The following is a 21,623-nucleotide window of genomic DNA, read 5'->3' on the forward strand; positions in this document are numbered from 1 at the left end:
TCCACAAAAAATTTACTAGAACTGATTAATGAATTCAATAAAGTAGCTGGATACAAAATTAATATTTAGAAGATGGTTGCATTTTTGTATACCAATGATGAACTTTCAGAAAGAGAAATTCAGAAAACATTTCCATTTACATCTTCATCGAAAACGATAAAATACCTAGGAATCAAATTAACCAAAGAGGTAAAAGACTTGTTCTCAGAAAACTATGTCATTGAAAAAAGAAATGGAAGAAAATAGAAATAAATCAAAGCATATACCATGTTCATGGGTAGGAGAAATCAACATCATTAAAATGGCCATACTACCCAAAGTAATCTGTAGAGTCAATGTGATTCCTATAAAAATACCAATGGTATTTTTCAGAGAGCTAGAACAAATAATCCTTAAATTTATATGGAACTGTAAAAGACCCCAAATAGCCACAGCAATCTTGGGAAAGAAGAACAAAGTTGGAAGTATCACACTACCTGATATCAAACTATACTTCAAGTCTACAGTAATCATAACAGATGGTACTGGCGTAAAAACAGATACATTCATCAATGGAACAAAATAGAGAGTCCCGAAATAAATCCACCTCTATATGCTCACTTAATATATGACAAAGGAGGCAAGAATATATGGTTTCTTCAATAAATGGTGCTGGGAAAATTGGACAGATACACGCAAAATAATGAAACTGGTCCACCTTCTTATACCATATACAAGAACAGACTCAAAATTTATTAAAGATTTAAACCCAAAATCATAAAACTTCTAGAAGAAAACACATGCAGAAAACTCTGATGATTGTTACTGGTAATTTCTTTTCTCATATATCTCCTTGGGCAACGTAAACAAAAGAAAAAAATAAACATTTCTACATCAAACTAAAAAGTGTTTGCACAGTAATGGAAATCATCAACAAAATGAAAAGGTAACCTAACTAGGAGAAGATATTTGCTGATAATACATCTGATAAGAGGTTAATAGCCACAATATATATAAGAGCTCATATAACTCAACAACAATAAAAAAAACAGTTAAAAAATGAGTAGAAATTCCGAATAAATATTTCTCCAAAGATGAAATTCAGATGGCCAATAGATATATTAAAAGGTGCTCAAGGTCACTAATCATCAGGGAAATGCAAATTAAAACCACAATGAGATAACACCTCATACCTATCAGAATGGCTATTGTCAATAAATCAAAAAATGACAAGTGTTGGTGAAGATGTGGAGACAAGGGAACTCTCCTCCACTGTTGGTGGAATTGCAAATGGGTGCAATCACTATGGAAAACAGTCTGGAATTTCCTCAAAAAATTAAAAATGTATCCACCTTTTAACCCAGTAATTGCACTTCTGGGTATTTGTCCAAAGAAAACAATTCATAAAGATCTAGGCATCCCTATGTTCATGACAGCTCAATTTACAATAGCCAGAATATTGATGGTTTCCTTTTGACTCTAGTCCAGAAGATCTGCAAATATCCCTTACAGGTGGCTGAGCTCCTGAAGTATACCACTCAGGACCATAGGTAAAAAAAATGGTTTCCAAGTTTTCAATTTTTGTTACTATTGTAAATGGTATTTTTACTTCATTTTTTATAGTTTGTTGCTCTGATATAGAAATACAATTGATTTTTGTATATTGACTTTGAATCCTGACACATTACTGAATTCACTAATTCATTCTAGTATTTTCTTTACAGATTCTTTAGGATTTTTTTTATATACACAATCATGTAATTTCTGAATAAAGACAATTTTATTTCTTCTCCTTCAATCTGCATACCTTCTTTTTCCTTTTCTTGTCTTATTATACTGATTAGAACCTCCAATACAGTGTTAACTACAGATTGTGAAAGCAGGCTACTTTTTTGTACCTCATCTTAGAGGCAGACATTCAGTATTTCACCATTGAAAATGATATTAGCTTAGGTTTTTCATGGTTGCCCTTTAGCCTACTGAGGAAGTTTCCTTCTATTCCTAGTTCACTGGTGGCTTTTTTTTCAAATGCTTATTATGTATCTATTAAAATAATTATATGATTTCCTCCTTTAATCTGTTAATATGGTAAAGTGGATGGATAAGTCTCTCCTAAGCATGGTGTATCATTCTTTTAATGTACTATTTTGCATGTTTTTTTTTTTAATTAGGTTGCTTTTCTTTTAAGTTCTGGGATTTTTATGTCAGTAAGTTCTGCATTAAATATATGTTTTTCTACTTTCTTTTAATCTGTGTAGCTTGCCTATGTGTAATTTTTAAATAATGTTTTTAAGTCCATGTGTAGTAACTCAATCTTGATTTTTTTTTGTCTACTAATTTCTATTATTTCTCTTAGGTTTTGTTCATGCATCAGGTAATTTTTGTATGAGTACTCAACAGTGTATAAGAACAATTGTGGGTGTTGGTAAAACTTGGAAATAATTTCAGACTTACAGAAAACTTGAAAAATAAGAACATTACAAAGAACACTCATATACCATTTACTTAGATTCACCTATTGTTAACATTTCACTGCTTTTACTTCATAATTTGAATATGCTCTCTCTCTCTCCTTACTCTCTCATCTCCTCTCTCTGTATGCATATTTATACATACATACACATGCACATATATTTTTTATTCAGTCATTTGTGTTTAACTTGTATACGTCACGACCTATTTACCCCTAATTGGAGACAATTTGAGGCTCTGGATGATGTGATTTCTTTAAACTGAAATTTGTTGTATTTTTCTGACTTTTCTAGCTATTCTCATTGGTAAGATTTATCTAAAACAACTTAGTCTGACATTGCCAGAAGTAGAACCTCTGACTTATCTCTTTTCATGATCCAGTGCCAGAGTTTTATTGTCATAATGTGTTTTACAATTATGAGGGCCAGTCTCCCCTCATTATCCTTCTTTTATAGAATTTCCTTATGATTCCTATTGATTTATTTTTTCTATCTGAATTTTTACAATTTATCTAGTTCTCAAAAAATTTCTTTATTTTTATTATTAAATTATGAATCACTTTAGGAAAGATTGATATTATAATAATTTTAATATTCCTACATAAAAACAGGGTCTGATCTGTTTTTCCATTTCTCTAAAACTTCTTTTAGAGTCCACAGTAGCCTTTCACTTTCTCTTCTTTTTAACTCTGCTCACAGCAAGATGGATTCTGGATATACTCTGAGTACTGTAACAACCACCTGGACGCCTGTATGGAGCTCTCCAAACTGATGAAAGACAGCCGTTATCAGCACTTCTTTGAGGCCTGTCGCCTCTTGCAGCAGATGATTGACATTGCTATTGATGGTTTCCTTTTGACTCCAGTCCAGAAGATCTGCAAATATCCCTTACAGTTGGCTGAGCTCCTCAAGTATACCGCTCAGGACCATAGGTAAAAGATTAAGGGGAAAAGGAGTATGGAAGAGAGCCTCCTCTGTATTAGTCCTTACTGAGAGCATATGTCCTTTTGCCTTTCCTGAGCTTTTGGTAGCTTATCTGCACAATGGTATGATGACATGTTCTTGATTACCTCTTAAGGCTGTTACGTGCATAAAGTGAGGGAATGCCTGTGAGAGTTGCTTATAAAGTTATCAGTCAATATGCATACAAAATCAGTATACATCATCATTATTGTACAACTTAGACCCTGACTTCAGCTAGCTTATAGCCTGGTCCTTAGTCCTGAGTTTAGCTAAGCGAATCATCCTAGATGGAATAATTGTTCACTGTTTATTCTACTGTGCTTGATAGATTCAGATATCCTGATAACAACCTGTCCAACCGTACTGACCTTTGATTTCTTCTGTAAGGCTACATTCTTGATCTTCTTTAAGTCTTTTCTACCCTGCTCTGCCTAATTCCAACTGTGCTTTCCCCTTAGACCCAGATCATGACTAGGGGAAAATAGACTCGAGACTTACCCTGAGGTTCTTTCAAAGTTTTTCAGTATTTTCAAGAAAACCAACTCAAAATGAATCAAGAGTATCTCTTTCAGAATGGAAATGATACCCCTAACCCCCTACCATTAAGATGTATGCTGGGAGTCATCTTCAACAATGAGGATGGTCCACAGTGAATCATTCTCCTTCTTTCACATGCTTTACTTCATGGTCTAGAGTCCCTAGCCTGTTTGTAGCTGGCTTTTAACTGGTATTAATTAAATTCCCAACCTTAGATTTGTTGGCTTAGCTCTCGGCTTTCTTCCTGATTGAGCACTCCAAGAAGAAAGAAGGCCTTTGCCCAATTTTCTTTAGCTTTCTTTCTGATTCTTATTAGGCCTGCTTCTTACTTTCATTTGTCTCCATTGCCTCGTTTCCTTGGAGCTGACTTCTAGACCTAGTTGCATAAGGACACATGTGGGCCAGTTGATTTTGATTATGTCACACTCCCCTGGGTTCATTTTTAAGTTAATTTTTCTTTAGCAAATCATGACTCATGTGTTTTAGTGGTTCCGGTGCCTTGGACAGATTTCAGATATGAATCCAAATTCGGCACTGGACTATCCCTTTGTGTGAGTAGTGATAGTTCGGACTTACATGCTCTGTTGGCTGTGAGGGAGGCAGATAGAGAAGGACTTTTCAAGGGAGGATTCTTCTTTCCCTTTCCTGAGTCTTTTTGCTAGCTTGGAGTTGGAGGTGGGGAGAGAATACTCATTAGACATGAAATTTGGAGGTAACTAAGTCTCACTTGAAAAGATTTAATACAGCTCATTGCCAGAACTGAGTTTCAAGTTTTTTAAGGATACAGTTTCTTGTGAGAGCTAATAGGAAACTGAAGAACCTTCACTAAAATTAAGATATTTTAAAAATAAAAATGGAAAATATTTATGACACCTAAAATGGAAAGACCCTTTAAGGAAGGTCTTCTAGTCAGATTTCCTCCTTCTATGGCTGGAAAGACTGAGGCCCAGACAGAGAAAAACAACAAAGAACAAGTCTGTGGCAAAACAGGGACACACATTATGGACAGTAGTCTGGGAACCCTCTAGGTGATTTTTACGGCCAAGAAGGTTTGTGAGCCATAATATTAGCCACTCTAGAAAATGTCTTTTGGTTCTGCCAGCCCATGGTGTCATGAGCCTAAATGACCTCCATAGTTATACTTCATGGTGCTAAGTGACCATAAGCAGCCAATATTGTACCTAAATCTCAGTGGAGAAGACTTCAGACCAATAGTTTTAAAACCAGGATATTCCAAGAGTGATTCTCAAATGTTTTTATATCACAGCATATCTCCCACCTACTCCTGAATATCTATTCCATGGAACCTAGAAGGAGGCTCTTAAAATCATACTTGGGGACTGATGTTATTGACTAAGTAAATTATATATTGCATAAGTGCTTTTACTGGGCTTTTAAGAGCGCAGAAAGACTGTCTTTAAAGTATAACCAAAAGCTGTTTTAGTTTCTTAGGTCAGAGCACCCTAGGGCCTTTTTGGGTTTAGTGGGAGCCAGTAAGATAGGGCATCTGCTTGGTATTTGCCATTCCTGTGCTCTTTCACCTTGTGACAGGAACCCCTGCCTCAAGGACTTCTTCCCCATCTCCTACCTCCCGGGCTCAAGAGTGTTGAGAGAATAGCTCAGGCAGTAGCAGGCTACATCAATCCCTATCATCCTTCAGCAAGACCTGTTGGGCGCAGCACTACCCCCAGACCATAGCCCACCCCTTTGGTAGGTTTCAGGAAGGTGAATCAAAACGAATCCTCCTGTAATGTGTGTCAGAGTAGCTTGGATTTGAAGGTTGCTTGCAACGTAAAGGTCTAGTCAGATGGATGTTCAGATAGGTAGATCTGAAATGCAGGCAGTTAGAATGGCCTCTGAGTTAAAAGATTAGATGGATGGAGAGTCATAGATGGAGAATAATACTACCTTTATTTACAAAAGGTGGCATGTCTCCTCCACCCCTCAACCTTCCTTAAGCTGACAAGAATGAAGATTGTGTGCAAGAGAGAGTTTAGTTGACATGTCTGGAATAATGCAATCTTGGTTCAGTAAGTCTCCTTATTAGAGGGCTGGACCTAGACCTTATTTGGAGACCCAGGGGCTGTGAGCAAGGTTCAGGCTATACCACAGCTATTCACTTCTCTTACCCACTCCTGAAGCTAGTGGGAGCAGATTAGAAATGGGGACATTCCCCTCTCTAACCATTGTGAGAAAGGCATCCAACTAAAAATGGCAAGGGTAGACTGACATTATGGAAGAGTAGTGGTGATGAATCCATGGCTGAGTCAGGCATTAGGTAATAAACATTCTCATGCCAGTGCTGTCCAATAGAATTCTCTACAGTGATGTAAAGGTTCTATATTTGTGCTGTCCAATATAGTAGCCACTAGCCATATATTTGAGTACTGAGTACTGAGAAATGTAGCTGGTGCAACTAAGGAACTAAATTTTTTAACTTTATTTCATTTTAATTTAATGTGGCTAGTGGCTACCATATTGGACAGCGTAGCTCTATGCTTGACCTCCCAGAAAGTTCTTTAAAGGCATTTTCCTGATACCCTCAAATCAGAGAGAGTAATGGTATAGGAGACAGAGACAGAAATTGGACCCAAAGTATAGGCGTACTCATTTATGTCAGCAGCTTCTACACCACCTCTTCTGTTATCACCTGCTTCTAAATGGCAGGCTCAGTAATGCTAGAGAGAAACTGATAATATTACAGAGCCCAATAGCTCCCCCATATGCTAGTGCAGGTAACTGAAATGTAACATTAACGACTGTAAAGTTTTGTAGTTCTATCTAAGAAATCAACAGTTGAAATACAGACTGAGATAGATGCAGCTTCCTGAGAGCACATTTTAAAGAGACCTAGGAAGCATTAGTCAACCATACGTTCACTATGAGTCAGCAGCGGGGTCCAGAAGAAAAACTGGTAATAGCTAACATTCATAAAGGCTCAGGATAAAGAAGAGTCTTTTTTTAAATGGAATTGTCTTGAGACAGAGAAGACTGGTTAGGAGGTTTAGTAAGCATCCTGTCACTGGAGGTGATAAAATGCAATAGTATTTGAAGACTCTGATCTGGTAGGCATGCAGAAAACAGACTGGAGCTAGTAAGACCAGCTAAGATGCAGTGCTACATGACATCTGCCCTGACAGTTAGAACTTCCTCCCCTGTGCCTCTGTTTGGTCTATTACCCCACATTTCAAAATATTGGACGGGGGGGAAAGACAGTTACTGGGAATCTTTATTTTACCCTCTCTTCTTTCTAATTGGTGCCGGGACAGCGAACAGGTTAGTAACAACAACCATCTTCAGCTTCTTTAAGGAAAGGCTAGTTAAGACTGAATGCATCCTTCTGCCTTCTCAATTTATTGTAGCTCCACTAAATGTGTGGGATCTTACTTTCAATCTTCCTTTAACAGGAGCCACTCAATGGAAATATGATTAGACAAGCACAGAAAACTGTGCAGGGTAGTGTAACCAACAAATGGGCCATCCATAGTCCTAGGAAGCTGTGCCTAGGGTTGCACTTCTGGGACCAGGTTTTAAAAGGCAATCCCTGTGAAATCTATACTAGAGAAATGTTTGATTTGTATTAATAATAATGTTAACATTTACTGTAAGCCAATAGTAAAATAGTCTATATGGATGATTAAACCCTCAACAAATCCTACTGCAATTCTCCCCATTTTATGGGAAACTGAGGAAACTAAGCCACTGAGAGGGTGAACGAGACTTTCCAAAGGACTCACCACTAGTCATTGATAAAACTAGGGTTTGAGTTGAAAAACTGGGCTCCAGACTCTGTTCTAACCACTATGCCACATCCTATCTCTATATTGTATAAGAGAAAATATGTGGATATTATTTTACTGTGATTGGGCAGAACTCCCTAGAAATAGGTAATAGAAGAAATGGCAAAGTTGTGGGGACCATGCCATGTGTGTAGCTCCCTTCTTAGTTCTTGGCTCATTGTATTGGATAGGACATAAAAGTAATGGTGTAAAAAAGATAGGGGTCTATTTTTCTTTTATGTAAATTAAGTTTGTAGTGAAGCATTCTATGGCTGTCATGGTAGCTCCATGCTCATCAAAGACTTGGACCCCTTACTTTCTATTATCCTATCCCTAAGAATATGGGCCTTATCCTTATGATACAAGATAGCTGCTAGAGTTTCATCCATCACACCAACATTCCAAGCATCAGGATTGAATAAGGGCAAAAGAAGGCCATGCTGTTTTCCTTAAAAGAAATTTCTCAAAAGTTCTGCCTAACACTTTTATTTACATATCACTGGACATAATTTAGTGACATAGTTACTCCTTACTGTAAAAAAGGATAAATAATGTAGTCTTTTACTCCATATGGCATGGGTTCTATCTAAAAGTCAGGGTTCTCTTATAGTAACTAGGAAAAGGAGATTCTCTGGCATATTGATTCATTCATCTTGTACTTTTATGTCTTTACAGTGACTACAGGTATGTGGCAGCTGCTCTGGCAGTCATGAGAAATGTGACTCAGCAGATCAATGAACGCAAGCGGCGTTTGGAGAATATCGACAAGATTGCCCAGTGGCAGGCCTCTGTCCTAGACTGGGAGGTAGGCTCTTTACCAACACGGACATTGGGGAGTCTGAATAGCTTAGCTAGAACTTCCCATAGTCAAGAATGGGCAAAGAGGAGTTATATTTGAAGAGCAGCAGGAAGAATTTAGATTAGAGCCAGGCAAAACTTCCTGCTAATAAGAGGTGTGTACTTGAATGGCTTTCAGAGAAGGTTAGAGAAATCTTTGTGGCAATACTTATTTAAGAAAGGAAAGGTTCATCTTTTTGGGTATTGCCAGGAAACAATTGGGTTCACTTAGTAGCCTGTGAGAACTCTTTCAAGTCCTAGAATTTCATTACTACCAGATAAGGAGTACTATGTGCTAATTCACTCCCAAACAAGGTTTATTCTCTGGTACAGGCCAGCCAACACTTTTTTACCTCTTGGTGGGATCACCTCACCCTGCCACATCTACTAGGTCTACCTAAGCCTGCACACTTCAGGCCATGATCATCATCTCTGCCAAACTGACATACCAAAATTTGTGTTTTTATCATCTGCTTATAAAAGTAATCTCTGACAGCCCTCTAGTCCATTGGAAATAGCCCCAACTTCTCTGAACTCAGAAAGTCTTCAGTGGCTGAAGTCACTAAAGCCTCCTCTTCCTAGGTGCTCACTTATAGGATATACACAACCTAACAAATAAATGGAGATGTTTGCCTCTGTTTGAGGTTCCTGATGTTTCTGTTCAATAGAAATAGGTGTGAATGATAAGGGTTTGCAGATACCAGTGTGTTGACTATGCTATTTAGTGTTTTTTGCCCTGTGCCCACCAAGAGAACCAAGAGTAATAATGTTTCACATTTACCTTTCATTCCCAAGTTGTGGTCTCTGACAATCCACAAGCTAACATAACCAAAATGAGAGAGGCTAGACGTGCTACCAGGGAAGTGGCAGCAATCTTAAGCCTCATGGTCACAGCATAGAAGTTGAACCAGCTCCTCAGTCTACTGGTCTCAACTCAGGTACCATTTCTCATGACTTGAATGGTAGTATTTCTCTAATATTTCAAGCAATTTAGTACATTCCAAGGGAATTATTCATCAGTCTTACAAATAGCTACTTAAACACAGTCCTCCTTAATGTAGATAGCCAGAAAAGACCACAATCCTGAACAGCTGGAATATTTTTGAGTTTTATTTGAAGGATAATGTCCATATACAGAGTAGAAAACAGCAGAGGTTCTTTGAGATGCAGAGAAAAGAATGCATCTGTGTAAAGAGATCCTCTTGGACTTAAGAGGAAGCCAGCACTGACCCAGACTTATTAGCAAATCATGGATTCTCCTTTCTTTGTGTCCGGTTTGCTTTACCTAGTTGCCTGATCAGAGGGAGATGAATAGACAAAATGCCTCTAACAAGCCCATCAACTCTAAGGAACTACAGAATTGTGGCTGGTTAGCAGGCTTCTTTTACTCTATCCTGGTAGAGTTCTCTATGAGAAGAGATTCCCAGGAGCATTCATCTTCCTATTCCCTGGAACATCTTTCCTTTTCCCAAAGCCTAGAAGATCTAATTCTTTCATGTGCTCTGGGCCTCCATCCCTGTAGCTAGGGTCATTGAGGACCAAGAATAGCTTGAAATTCCTTGGCATATCTGGGGAGCTTGATTAACACCAAACTCAAAGGCAGTGAGCTATAGTTTAATGAATCTGCATCTCAGGAGGAATTTCATGTGTTTTTGTCTAGGGGTGAAGGGTGGAAAACAAAAGGGTAATTCTGAGCCAGAATTGATAAGAGAACACTTGATCTCTGCCTACTTCATTATCATTATTGCTTGGTTCTGTAATCCAGGGGTCCCAAACTCCCAGGCCACAGACTGGTACTGGTCCGTGACCTGTTAGGAACAGGGCCATATAGCAGGAGGTGAGTGCTTCATCTGTATTTGCAGTCACTCCCCAGTGCTAGCATCACCACCTCAGCTCCATCTCAGATCATCAGGCATTAGATTCTCGTAAGGTCATTGGTCCCTGGTGCCAAAAAAGTTGGGGACCACTGCTGTAATCTCATTCAAGCCCACACCTCCCTGGCACCCTCCTGCTTGGTGAAGTCAGTCTTCATCTACGTTAGTAAGCAGAAAAAAATCCTCACGGTTCCCTTTTCAGACTCTGGGATCACTGTGGAACATGTCAACTCCAGAGGAGTTGCCTTCTAGGAAGGCAAGGCCTAATGGGTGCATTCCAGAAGCCTAGGTCTAAAGAGGCTGTAATGTTTGCCACTTCTATTATTAAAGAGTTCTAGAATGTCAGGTTCACCAAAACAATTAGAAAACCATCCCCCCCTGCCCCGCCCAACAACAACCCTGTCCAGGTTCATGCGCGTGTGTGTGCACACACATGCAAACTTTGTGATGATGGTGGAAGTCATAGAATAGAAGCCTATCCCTGACTAAGGCCACAAAGCAAATCTGTGACAAAATTAAAATTCTAGTATTGTCTCCAGATTTCCTGTGTGGTGCTCTTTTCACCAATGAACTACATAGTCTTCCAACCTTCTTCATCCTGCAGCCCAATTGCTTTCCTTTGTGATACTACTGCAGGGACTTGTTTTTGCTATAAAGGGTCCTTATCTTAGTGAGACAGTAAGACTGCCTTTGGGAGAATATCCAAATCCTAGTAAGGCTAAAGGTACATGAGTGCTCTGGTCAGGGTTCTTCCCCAGAAAGCAATAGAACATGCCTCTACTCCATGACTTACTGGTTCTTGGCATAGGTGTCCCAACCTCGTTGGTTCCCTGGTATAGGCTCTTTGTATGTTCCAACTGCCCAAGAAATTGACCAGGCAGAGAAAGATCCTGTCAAGCTTGCTGAGAGCTGCTGTGGACAACCCTTGTAAATCAAGAAAATGAAGCAGTACTTTGCTGTCTCTGCCACTCCCTTGCATCCTCCACATGCTTGAACAAACAGGGTGGCTGTCAAAAACATCCACATAATAATTTCAGCTTAATTTATCCAATCAAAAAGAGGAGTCATAGGGGAAACCTACAAAGCTTAATCTCACTCAGAGGAATTAGGAAAGAGAGTAGAGGTTTGGTGGCACATAGACTATTGGTGCCTGCTCAATAAATAAGAGCACCTGGCTAGAGAGCAGGAGGTCTTGTATTATATCCAGACTTGACTTTCCCTCAACTTATTCCATGAACGTTCTGGGTCATTTTGCCCAACTACAGTTACCATCCCTGCTTCCTTTCAGCCTATAGGGACTAGAGTTCATGAAGTACCTCTACCTTCTGCTCTGTCCCACCCCACAGGACTCCTGAAAAATAAATGGATGAGTAAGTGTCACCTATACCTCTAAGTAATAATACCTTAGAGCAGTTTAAGAGAAGAGTATGGATAAGAACCTGTTCCTCAGGACAAAATGCTGTGGAATTTCCATTTCTAATTTCTCTGATACTGATGTTCGGATGAGCTGTCACTTTGTCACCCTTTTACACTCATTAGATATATTTGACAGATTCTTTTTAATCTTTTTTTCTCAAGATTTTTACCAGGATTTTACCAGATGTTCTTCTTTAGGAACTCGATTGTGTGTGATTATGATTTCCTCCTCATGGCACCCCTCCCCTCAACCTGGTTGTGTAATACCTAAGGGCCTGTTCCACTTTTCCATTGGATGATTTAATCCAAAGAAGTTGGAGGATACACAAAAACCCAACATGATGGAGGGAGCAAAAGAATCTATTTAAAGGCTAAGGTGGCTTAATGAAGTATGCTCAAGGGACTAGGAGATCAAATGTGGAGCTGGATGGATTTATTATTTTTTTTGCCCTCCTGTCAGTAAGCAGCATTGAAAATAAACTGTATGAAAAAGATGGCATTTCCATTGTTCTTTTTTTCTCTGAATCTGCTCAGGCCACAACCACACATCAGATAATCAGCCTGTAATCAGAATGGGGTGTTGGATATAGGGATTTTGAGATGAATGAATTGTGGTCTTGCCTATCTATCTAGTGGTGGCAAAAATATTCCAGGCAGAGGGAACAGTGCGGGCAAAATGCTGAAAGAAAAGAGAACAGAAGGCCCATGTGGAGAGGTTAGTGAGAAGGGATTGTACTTTTTGGGACAAGGCAAAGAAACATGTGGTGCAAGTGGAACAGAGGAGGCAAAGGGTGAGAGCTCTGAACTCTGAGAAGACTTTTTCCTTCACGTAAACTGATTTCATTCTCTCAATCAGCCATATGAGGTAAGCCAAAGAGGAACCGTTGTATTATCCCCATTGTCCATATAAAGAATCAGATTGAAAGTGGTTCAGCTATCTCCCATGGGCACGGAGTAAGATGATAGCAGCAGTGGGTCCAGAACCCAAGCCTTCTCAGATCCTCCCTTCAGAAATTTTCCAAGTCAGCTGGTTGCTGTATTAAGGGATCATCATTCTACTGTGGTTTGGTGGTTTAGAGCATGAATTTGGGAGAGAGTTTGGCCTGGATTCAGCCACTTTGAGACAATTACTTCCAATTTCTCTGACCTTGGTTTTGGTAGTAATAACAGTACATTCCCTATTGTGTTATTGTGAGTATAAACAGGAATATGTAGCACAGGATATAGGGTACAAAGTAATAGTCAAGATACTACCTATCACTTATGTAGAGTTTGCAGTGTGATGTACATTTTTCTAAGCACTTTATATGTGTTAATTTATATAATCTTTACAATAGCCAAATGAGGTTGGTGCTGCTTTTATCCTCAGTTTAAAGATGAAGAAACTAAGAAACAGAGAAGCTGTGTGAGCTGCCTGACATCAATCATTAGCCAGCTTGGTGAGCATAGGGGATGCATTTTTTCAAGTTTTTGTTTGTTTGTTTTACTTGATGGAGTTACTTGTGGCAAAGATACTTAAAATAGAATTTGGCTACTCTTGGCTGGTGCAATGGGTGTACCATATCACACTGAATAATACTTCTGTCTGTTCATTCTCAGTTTAGCAAGTGGTGCCTCTCCAACTAATCTTAGCCATATTTCTATGGCATTTGTATCTCCCCTCTTTATAGTTTTATTTCACTTCATATTTGTTCAGAATGGACAGTGGAACATCTTTCTGGCCTACCTCAGGGTGGGACACAACATACTGATACTGCTCTCACCTTTCCATTCCTCCCAAGAGGAAAGCTCTACACAGCAACCTTATTCTAAGGGCTTCTTCTCCCAGCCCTGGGCCTCCAGAAGTTCTGTGCTAGTATGTGGGCCCCTCAAGGAGGAATGTTTATCTAAAGTTCCAAGATATCCCTGAGGTGGAGTCTGGAGTTACAGTAGTATCTCTTAGCTTTCTTTCTGAGGTTGTATTATTAGAAAATATTTTTTCCCAAGGTACCCTTTTCCTTCCCATCCTTTTTACTAGAGAAGAGAATATCATTTCTAGCTACCCCTCTCTTTGGCCCACAGCTTTACGTAGGATGTTTACCTCTGATTATTTCTGGGGAGATGCAGGTGCCTCTATTTCTAACCTTGACTTTATGATTTTGGGTGCAAGATTGAGATTTTTAGCATCAGTGTATCAAAGCTAAAACAGTATATATCATCCTCATACACTTTATTTAACAGCTGGAAAAACTGATACCCAGAGAAAGAAAGGGACTGATCCTCCAGTAATATTTGGCCTAGAGACAGCATAATGTAGTAGCAAGACTCATATTCTATGGAGCTACAGAATTGGGTCTGGGTTGTGGATCTCTAGCTAACTAGCTGGGTGACCTCAGCTGATTATTTGACCTCTCTATACCTTGGACTCTAAGAGCAAAAATATATACCTTCCAGGGCAGTCGTGAGGCTCAGAAGAGATAGGATGGAAGTACGTAACACAGTGTCTGACCAATATAGGTGCTTAGTAAGTATTAATTCTCCTGAGTCCTGGGCCACTGCTCTTTTGTTCCCATCTTCACATAGGTCCTGGAACACACACCCCTGTGTCCATGGCCTTGGTATGGTTTGCCTTGTGTTCAATGAGGTTTGAGCACACCTGTATTAGTCTCCACCACTGACAGTAAGCTCATTGAGAAAAGGTGCCAAGTCTAGCTTGGCATCTGACAGACACCCCCACATACTTCTGTCCTATCAGAATTACCATAAAGAAGGGACCATTGGAAACTCTTTAGAATTGAATGAGTTAGGAATCAGGTGTCTTGGTGCTTTTTTGTGTGTTCGACTCTACAAAGCAAGGAGAAGTGGTTTCAGGCTCTCTAGCTAACAATCCAAGGAAGCATGTTGTAGTGAAGCTTCTTGTTTTATTAATAGCTTTTAATTAACTCAGAGGAGAAGAAAAAATATTTTAAGGGGATGACAGAATTCTTTTTCCCTCTATTATCATCTCCTTCTCACCCTCTCCTGTCTACTTTTTCTCATCTGGGAAATAGAGAGATTTCTACCACCTTTTCAGGCTTATTCTTCAGGCACAGGAAATAGTTTAAAAGACTAGCACTAGGATAACATACTGGGAGAGAGAGAGAGAGAGAGAGAGAGAGAGAGAGAGAGAGAGAGAGAGAGAGAGAGAGAGAGAGAGAGAGTCATAGAGAAAAAGAAGGAGAATGAGAGAATGAACCCCATGACAGCTGGTACCCCAAGGGCCAGGGTAACTGTCTATAGCAATCCTTGATGGTAGGGCTCATTTGACCTCAGAGTAAACAAGGTAATGAGTCTTTCCAGCTCATAGAGCCTTTTAAGGATTCCCAGGGGTACCTCCGTTCATCTCTCCTTACCCATAAGTCCTTTCCTTCCTCCTCCTTCCCGGACTATGCCCAGCCTTATGTGCCTCCAGGCAAGTGATGAGTCCATCCCTCCTGCCTGGATGCTTCTCACTGTCACATGTCCTTCCCAGGGCGAGGACATCCTAGACAGGAGCTCGGAGCTGATCTACACTGGGGAGATGGCCTGGATCTACCAGCCCTATGGCCGCAACCAACAGCGGGTCTTCTTCCTGTTTGACCACCAGATGGTCCTCTGCAAGAAGGTAATTCCACCGTCTTCTCCCCTGAGGGATATGAACACTTCAGGGGGCACCAGTCCCTCTTTCTTTCATCATCTACAGCTCCCAATGAAGTAGACTAAACCTGATGGGTGAAAAACAGGAGATTGACAGAAATTCTATATCAGGACCACTGGTATGACATGAATATCATAGGCAGAGTTGGCTTATGAGCAGTAAAACTCTGAAGTCGATACATTTTATCTTAGTATCTTTTTAAAAATATTTACCCTCCTGCCCTTCATAGCGATCCTTCTCACTCTCTTCCACCAAGAACTGATAGCCTACTGATTTACACCAGTTAAAAATATTAAATATTTCTATCCCAGTTGGTGAACAGTGGCTTCTCTGAGTACTTGCCTCCCATTGTCACTCTGATGGCTCTGGTCACCTGGCCCCTCACTGCCCTAAGAACCAACAAGGGGCCTCCTACCTTTCCCTGACAGGTAGGTACTTTTGTAGTGTAGTCATTTCCCCTGTGCCCTTACCCATTTTCTACAAAAGGTGTGTCACTTCCCTGCAAATCTCAACTATGCTCTTCTCCATCCTCTGTTCTCTGTAATACATTTGAGAAGAGGTCTTGCTCCTTTTGACCCCTGACTGAATTAGCGTTAGTGTTTATTGCTTGATCTCTTATCCTTGGCAGGTAAGAGGGCGGCATATGTTCCCAGACTGATCCCTCCTGATAGGATACTGTTCTCTTCACCTCCTGCTCAAGATAGGGAATTCAGACCACTTTTGGATTCAGGGAGTAGAGTTGGGAAGAATTTGGGACCAGGGAAAGTAAAAAAGGGAAAAACCAAAGAACGCTTAAAGTGACTTTCCAAATTCACTATCCTACCCTTGGCTCTTTCTCCATCATCCAGTCTCTTTGTTCTTTCCCTCATCCAGTACTAAATGCATCTGAAGAGGAATGATGAGTCATGAAACACTTGATTAAACACTATTATTTTTTCCCCATCCTGGAACATGAATCTCACATTTGTTTTTAAGCCTCCTATTCCCTGTGTGTACCACATCTTGCATTAAATCTTTGTCCATTTACTTTTGACAGTGGTTTGAGAGAACAAATAGAGCTTTGAGTGAAAATGTCTCAGTGTTAGGATAAGCTTTGTATGCCAGCTCTGGAACCAATAGCTGGTTAGTTAATGGGTACAAAAACTACCTTGGTTGGGAGCTGGCCCTGGAAGAGAGAATTTTTATGATTCTGGAACTTGGCCAAACACCCAAGCTTCTTTTAGCTCTCCCTAACTCTTCCTAGGACTTCTATCAAATCAGGAGACAGGGTTTTTAAGGGTTAATTTAGATAGCCAAGGTTATCTCAGCATATCAGCTGTGTCATCAATAGGCATGTGTACTCTCAGAGCATGTTAAGCAGTCAGAGAGAGATATAGCAAAATAATTAGGACACTGGATTTTAGGGTCTCCTACCACTCAGGCCCTGTTAATTTGGGCATCTGCAAGGCAAAGGCTAAGAATAAAGGGGAAAAAACAAGATTAACAGGGAACTTGGTTTAGGAGCAAAGGGGCAGCAGAAGACCAAAATTACGAGTCAAATATAGAGCAGCTAGTAGGAGCCGATGATTAAAGAAGAATGGGTAGTCATGGTATAGGAGAGATTGCAACCTGTCTGATCTCTGTCTGAAATCATTTGGCCCAATCACTGAGTTCCCATCCAGTTCTTAAGATTCTCTTAATTCCCAGTTACTTATACAAGAACTTCCCCATTTTGTACACTGGAAGTTGAAATTGCCCAAGCCACTTAAAACAGCTTGAAAAAATTGTGATTTGTTTCAGAGTGTGCATATACATATGTATGTATGTATGTATGTATGTATGTATGTATGTATGTATGTGTATATAGATGTATGGTGTGTGTATATATGTGTATATATGTATATATGTGTGTATTTATACGTATATATGAAGATTCTTTTAAATGTCCATTATAGTAGGTATGACAATACCAGTGGCTTCTAATTTGTGATACTTTCTTCAACTTTTGCTGTCTTCCCTATTTCCTTGTCACTTTTCTTTTGAAAAATCTAGATAAGACTCTTTGTTCTCTTTCTTATTGTCCTCTATGATGGCTGTCTCTACTCCTCTGCATCACATTGCCCTATTATTTTACTCATGTATGTGTTTTGTTATTTTATTCTCAGATGATAATGCTGGAAATTATTTTGCCCCTTTTTATCATGTTTTCCCTTCCACTTTTTACTAGGAAGGAGAGGAGAAACCCTTGCTCCTCTTCTCAGCTATTCATCCACTAATTCTCCTACAGCCCTGCAGTTGCCCCAAACAACCTTTTCCCTTTATGTTCTATCTTCATTTATGCCAGTCTGGACATGCTCTAATATACCCTGTGTCATTCATCACTCTTTAGTATTTTTGTTGCTTTCATCGTATTCTGGGAGGATCAGAACTAAACAGAGTATAAAGATGCTAGAGAGGGGACTTCTTCTGTTCAAGGAATTTTCTGCATTTGGTCATTTCTTCTTGCAATGACTAGTGAAACTTGGAGGATCAGCCATTTGAGAACAACTAGGAAGGTGAAAATAGCAACAGCGATGGGGATAAAGCAGAAAGAACATGAGGATTTGAAACCAGAACACCTAGGTCCTAGACTCTACTGTCTCACTAATTTTCCCTACTTTGGGCAGTTCTTTAACTTTGTCTTTATTTTTCCTGAATGTCAAATCAGGCTAATGATAGAATTTATCTCAGAAGGCTTTGAGAATAACCACGTGAGTTAGTGGGAAACAGTGAAGTATAGCATTAAGAGCATGGATTGTAGGACTAGACAAGAGGGCACCAATTTTCTTTTCCTCATGAGCTGCCTTGCATGACCTTAGACAGATTCTCTCTGCCTATTATTATCCCCTCATTTACAAAATAAGAATCATAATTGTGTCTCCATGGAAGGGAAGTTGCGAGGGTTAAATGAGACAATGCAGTTGCAGTGCCTGGCACATAGTAAGTACTTAGTAAACGCTAGCCATTGATGTTATTACTATATACTCAGTGTTACTAAACATTTATTCAGCAAATTTCTGTGTATAGAAGGTTAAACAAGCACAAATTCTTAAGCCAGATAGCCTGGACTCAAACCCAGCTCTGCTATTTTATATCTTTTATTCCTGGACAAATTTCTTAACTGCTCTTTGTACACTTCCTCATAAAATGGGATTATAACAGTACCTACCTTGTAGAATTGTTGTGAGGATTATCTAAGTTAATAAATGCAAAGCATTTAGCCATTGAAGGATGAATATATAAAGAACATGTGATACATACACAATTGAATATTATCCAGCCTTAAAAAAAAGAAACTCTTGCCATTTGCGACAATATGGATGAAACTGGAGGCAATATGCTAAATAAAATAAGACCTGAAGAGAAAGATAAATCTTATATGATCTCATTTATATGTGGAATCTAAAATAGTTTAACTTATAAAGCCAGAGAGTAAAATCGTGATTGCCAGGGGCTGGTGGGGGTGGAAGAAATAAGGAGATGTTGATCAAAGTATAAAAACTTTTAGTTATACAAGATGAATAAGTTCTGGAGAACTAATGTACAGTATGGTGACTATAGTTAGTGATACTGTGTTGTATAATTGAAATTTGCTAAGAGTACATCTTAAGTTTTCTCATCACAAGAAAACAAACTGAAGTGATTGATATGTTAATTAGCTTGATTGTGATAATCATTTCACAATGCATATGTATATCAAAATGTCACATTGTACATCTTAAATATATGCAATCTTTATTCATCAATTATACCTCGATAAAGCCGGGGTGAAATGCAAAACATTTAGAATAATGGCTGACACATAATTTATGTTGTTCAAGTGTTTACTGTTGCACTGTTGTTATTATTTTGTTATTATTAAGTATATACTCTAGATGCTGGAATACAATAATGAGAAAGATAAATCCAGTCCTAGCCCCATGTGTCTTCCACAGGATCTGGAGATAAAACAGGGTGACCCTTGGATAGTAACCAGGGCCCCCTCTAAAGAGGTAGGGAGCACCTTATTGACAAGCAAGTGAGGCAGAGTACAATAATGAACAGCTGGATTCCTGAGACTGCAGCATCTGTCATTTGGGCAAGATGTCCTGCAGTATCTTACTAAACCCCCATGAACATCCAATGAAGCCAAATTCAAACAGCTCCCAGATGTTTCAATTATATGATGTGAGACAGGGGGTAAGCTCTTTGCTGGAGCCGTGGCTAGGACCAGGGTGCTTATCTTCAGACCAATAGGGCCCTCCTGGAGAAGTACTAGAACTCAATATCCTCCATCTCTGATGAGTGGAAGGGAAAAGGAGGAAGACTGGCATACTAATAGAAACAACCTCATTTAGGAACTTTTGACAACCCAGATAGCACTTACTCACCATATCTTTATGAAAGCACTTAGTCCACCACTAACAAGTGGCATGTAGGTAGCCTAGTCTCAATAGGACCAAGAGGTTACCAGGGCTCATAGAGCTTCATATCCTTTCCAGGAACAGAAGCTGAGCAGAGAAACCTCTAAGGCTTTGTCAGCTGTTCTTCCCTGGACAACCCCTGAGTGAGGCAAGACCAAGGAAGGTGTTGTACTGGAGACAGAGTAAATGAGTAGACAAAACTAAAAGCTGTGAAACAGAACTTGTGCACCTCAGTGGTGTGGTGGCAAAGTGTCAGTTGTATAAGGGTGTATAGTCAGTGCTAGCCTTCAGAAAAGGGAAACCACAGTGATGACCTGGAGGATGCAGTCAGGGAAGGCTTCTTTGGGGAGGAAGAATGTGTGAATTTGACCTTAAAGTCTGGAGGTATTAGAATAGGAGGCATTGTTGGGGCTGGAAAGAGATATTAATGCAAGCCTAAGTATAGATCTGTGATTTTGGTGAGTGGGTGGCACTACCTCCATTCCTGCCCTGAAAGAATTTCTAGGGATAGTGGAGTATCTATGTAAATTTTTAAATATTCAGAGTTACCTTTGCTTTCGTTTATTTTCAGTCACTATATTTAGCTTACTTGGATAGTTTAAATGAACTAAAGGAAACAGTTGGATTTTTAGATTTATCAAAAGGAGTTTTAAAGCACTACAAAACATTGTTCTGGGAGCAAGAAAGCTCAGCATCATATCTGTCAGATAAGGATGGCCTCATGAGCTGGTAACTGCATGTTTAGATTTGAGCTTTACAACCATTTTACAAGGTGAGGATGACTTCTAGTTTCATAGATGAGAAAATTGTTTCTCAGAAAGGTTAAGTGGTATGCCTAAGACTACACAACTAGTAGGTTAAGGAGCTAGGACTCAACTCAGGGCTTTGGAGTATAACTCACTCTTTTCACTGTTCCATGTTGCTTTGTGGCCTTAACTACCCTTTCCGATTAGATTTTCTAAACAGTAGCTCATTCTTAATCATTTCTATCACATCATTGTACTTGGCTTTATGATTAATCTGGTGCCTGAAAACTCATATTTAGCCCTCTGGGGAGCCAAAAAGAGCAGGCAAAGGGAGAATTTTAACTACACACCTCTTGCCTTATTCCCCAGCCACAGAGGCAGAAATTTCTTTAGTTGCTTGTTATCCTTAAATACCTAAAGAAACAATAGGAGGTTCAGTTGATGCTTTTAATTTAGCTCCAAGATTATATACATCCTTTCCATTTTGGGAAACTAGTAAAGGTTTTCAAAGATAATGATTGTGCCACACCAACTCAGAAGGAAAAGAAGTTGCAAGCTGAAGTTAGGAATGGAGGTTGAGGCTGTCTATGTTCTAGCCTGGTGGGCACCCACCTATTAGTTGTGCGGTCCAGACCTGGATTCCTAGGCCTATGTGTATTTGTATTATGTATAGTAAGGCAAGTTTCAAGCCTTTGCAAGTTCAAACTAGATTACATCGATCCATTCTCCTCAGTGTGTCCTGATTTTGTAGTTAGATTAGCCTGACAGAACCTACTTTTTATGTATATGTCTCACAAACTATTCCAGAAGCTGTGGAATTCAGTGCATGAGAGCTGCCCTGTTATTTTGACCAGAACTGAACCTGTCCACTTTGAGCCGGTAAAAGGAACATTGGCTCTGAGATAGGCTTGGAGCAACATAGGCCCACTCTATACAACTGACCAT

The 21,623-nt window shown here is 39.5% G+C and overlaps 1 protein-coding gene across 10 annotated transcripts in view; it reads left to right on the forward strand.

Annotated features, from left to right (window-relative positions):
* ARHGEF9 (Cdc42 guanine nucleotide exchange factor 9) overlaps positions 1-21,623 on the forward strand; it is a 171,189-nt gene that overhangs the window by 118,977 nt on the left and 30,589 nt on the right. For 9 of the 10 annotated variants that reach the window (XM_036226739.1, XM_016122604.1, XM_016122607.1 and 6 more), the window contains 3 exons: positions 3,150-3,382; positions 8,405-8,534; positions 15,347-15,478. In XM_036226739.1, coding sequence (XP_036082632.1) covers positions 3,150-3,382; positions 8,405-8,534; positions 15,347-15,478 — 495 coding nt within the window. The remainder of the gene's footprint in view (positions 1-3,149; positions 3,383-8,404; positions 8,535-15,346; positions 15,479-21,623) is intronic. The other variant, XM_036226737.1, reaches the window with a different exon arrangement.

This window comes from Rousettus aegyptiacus, unplaced genomic scaffold (genome assembly GCF_014176215.1).
Source record: "Rousettus aegyptiacus isolate mRouAeg1 unplaced genomic scaffold, mRouAeg1.p scaffold_m13_p_9, whole genome shotgun sequence".
Classification (NCBI taxonomy): domain Eukaryota; kingdom Metazoa; phylum Chordata; class Mammalia; order Chiroptera; family Pteropodidae; genus Rousettus; species Rousettus aegyptiacus.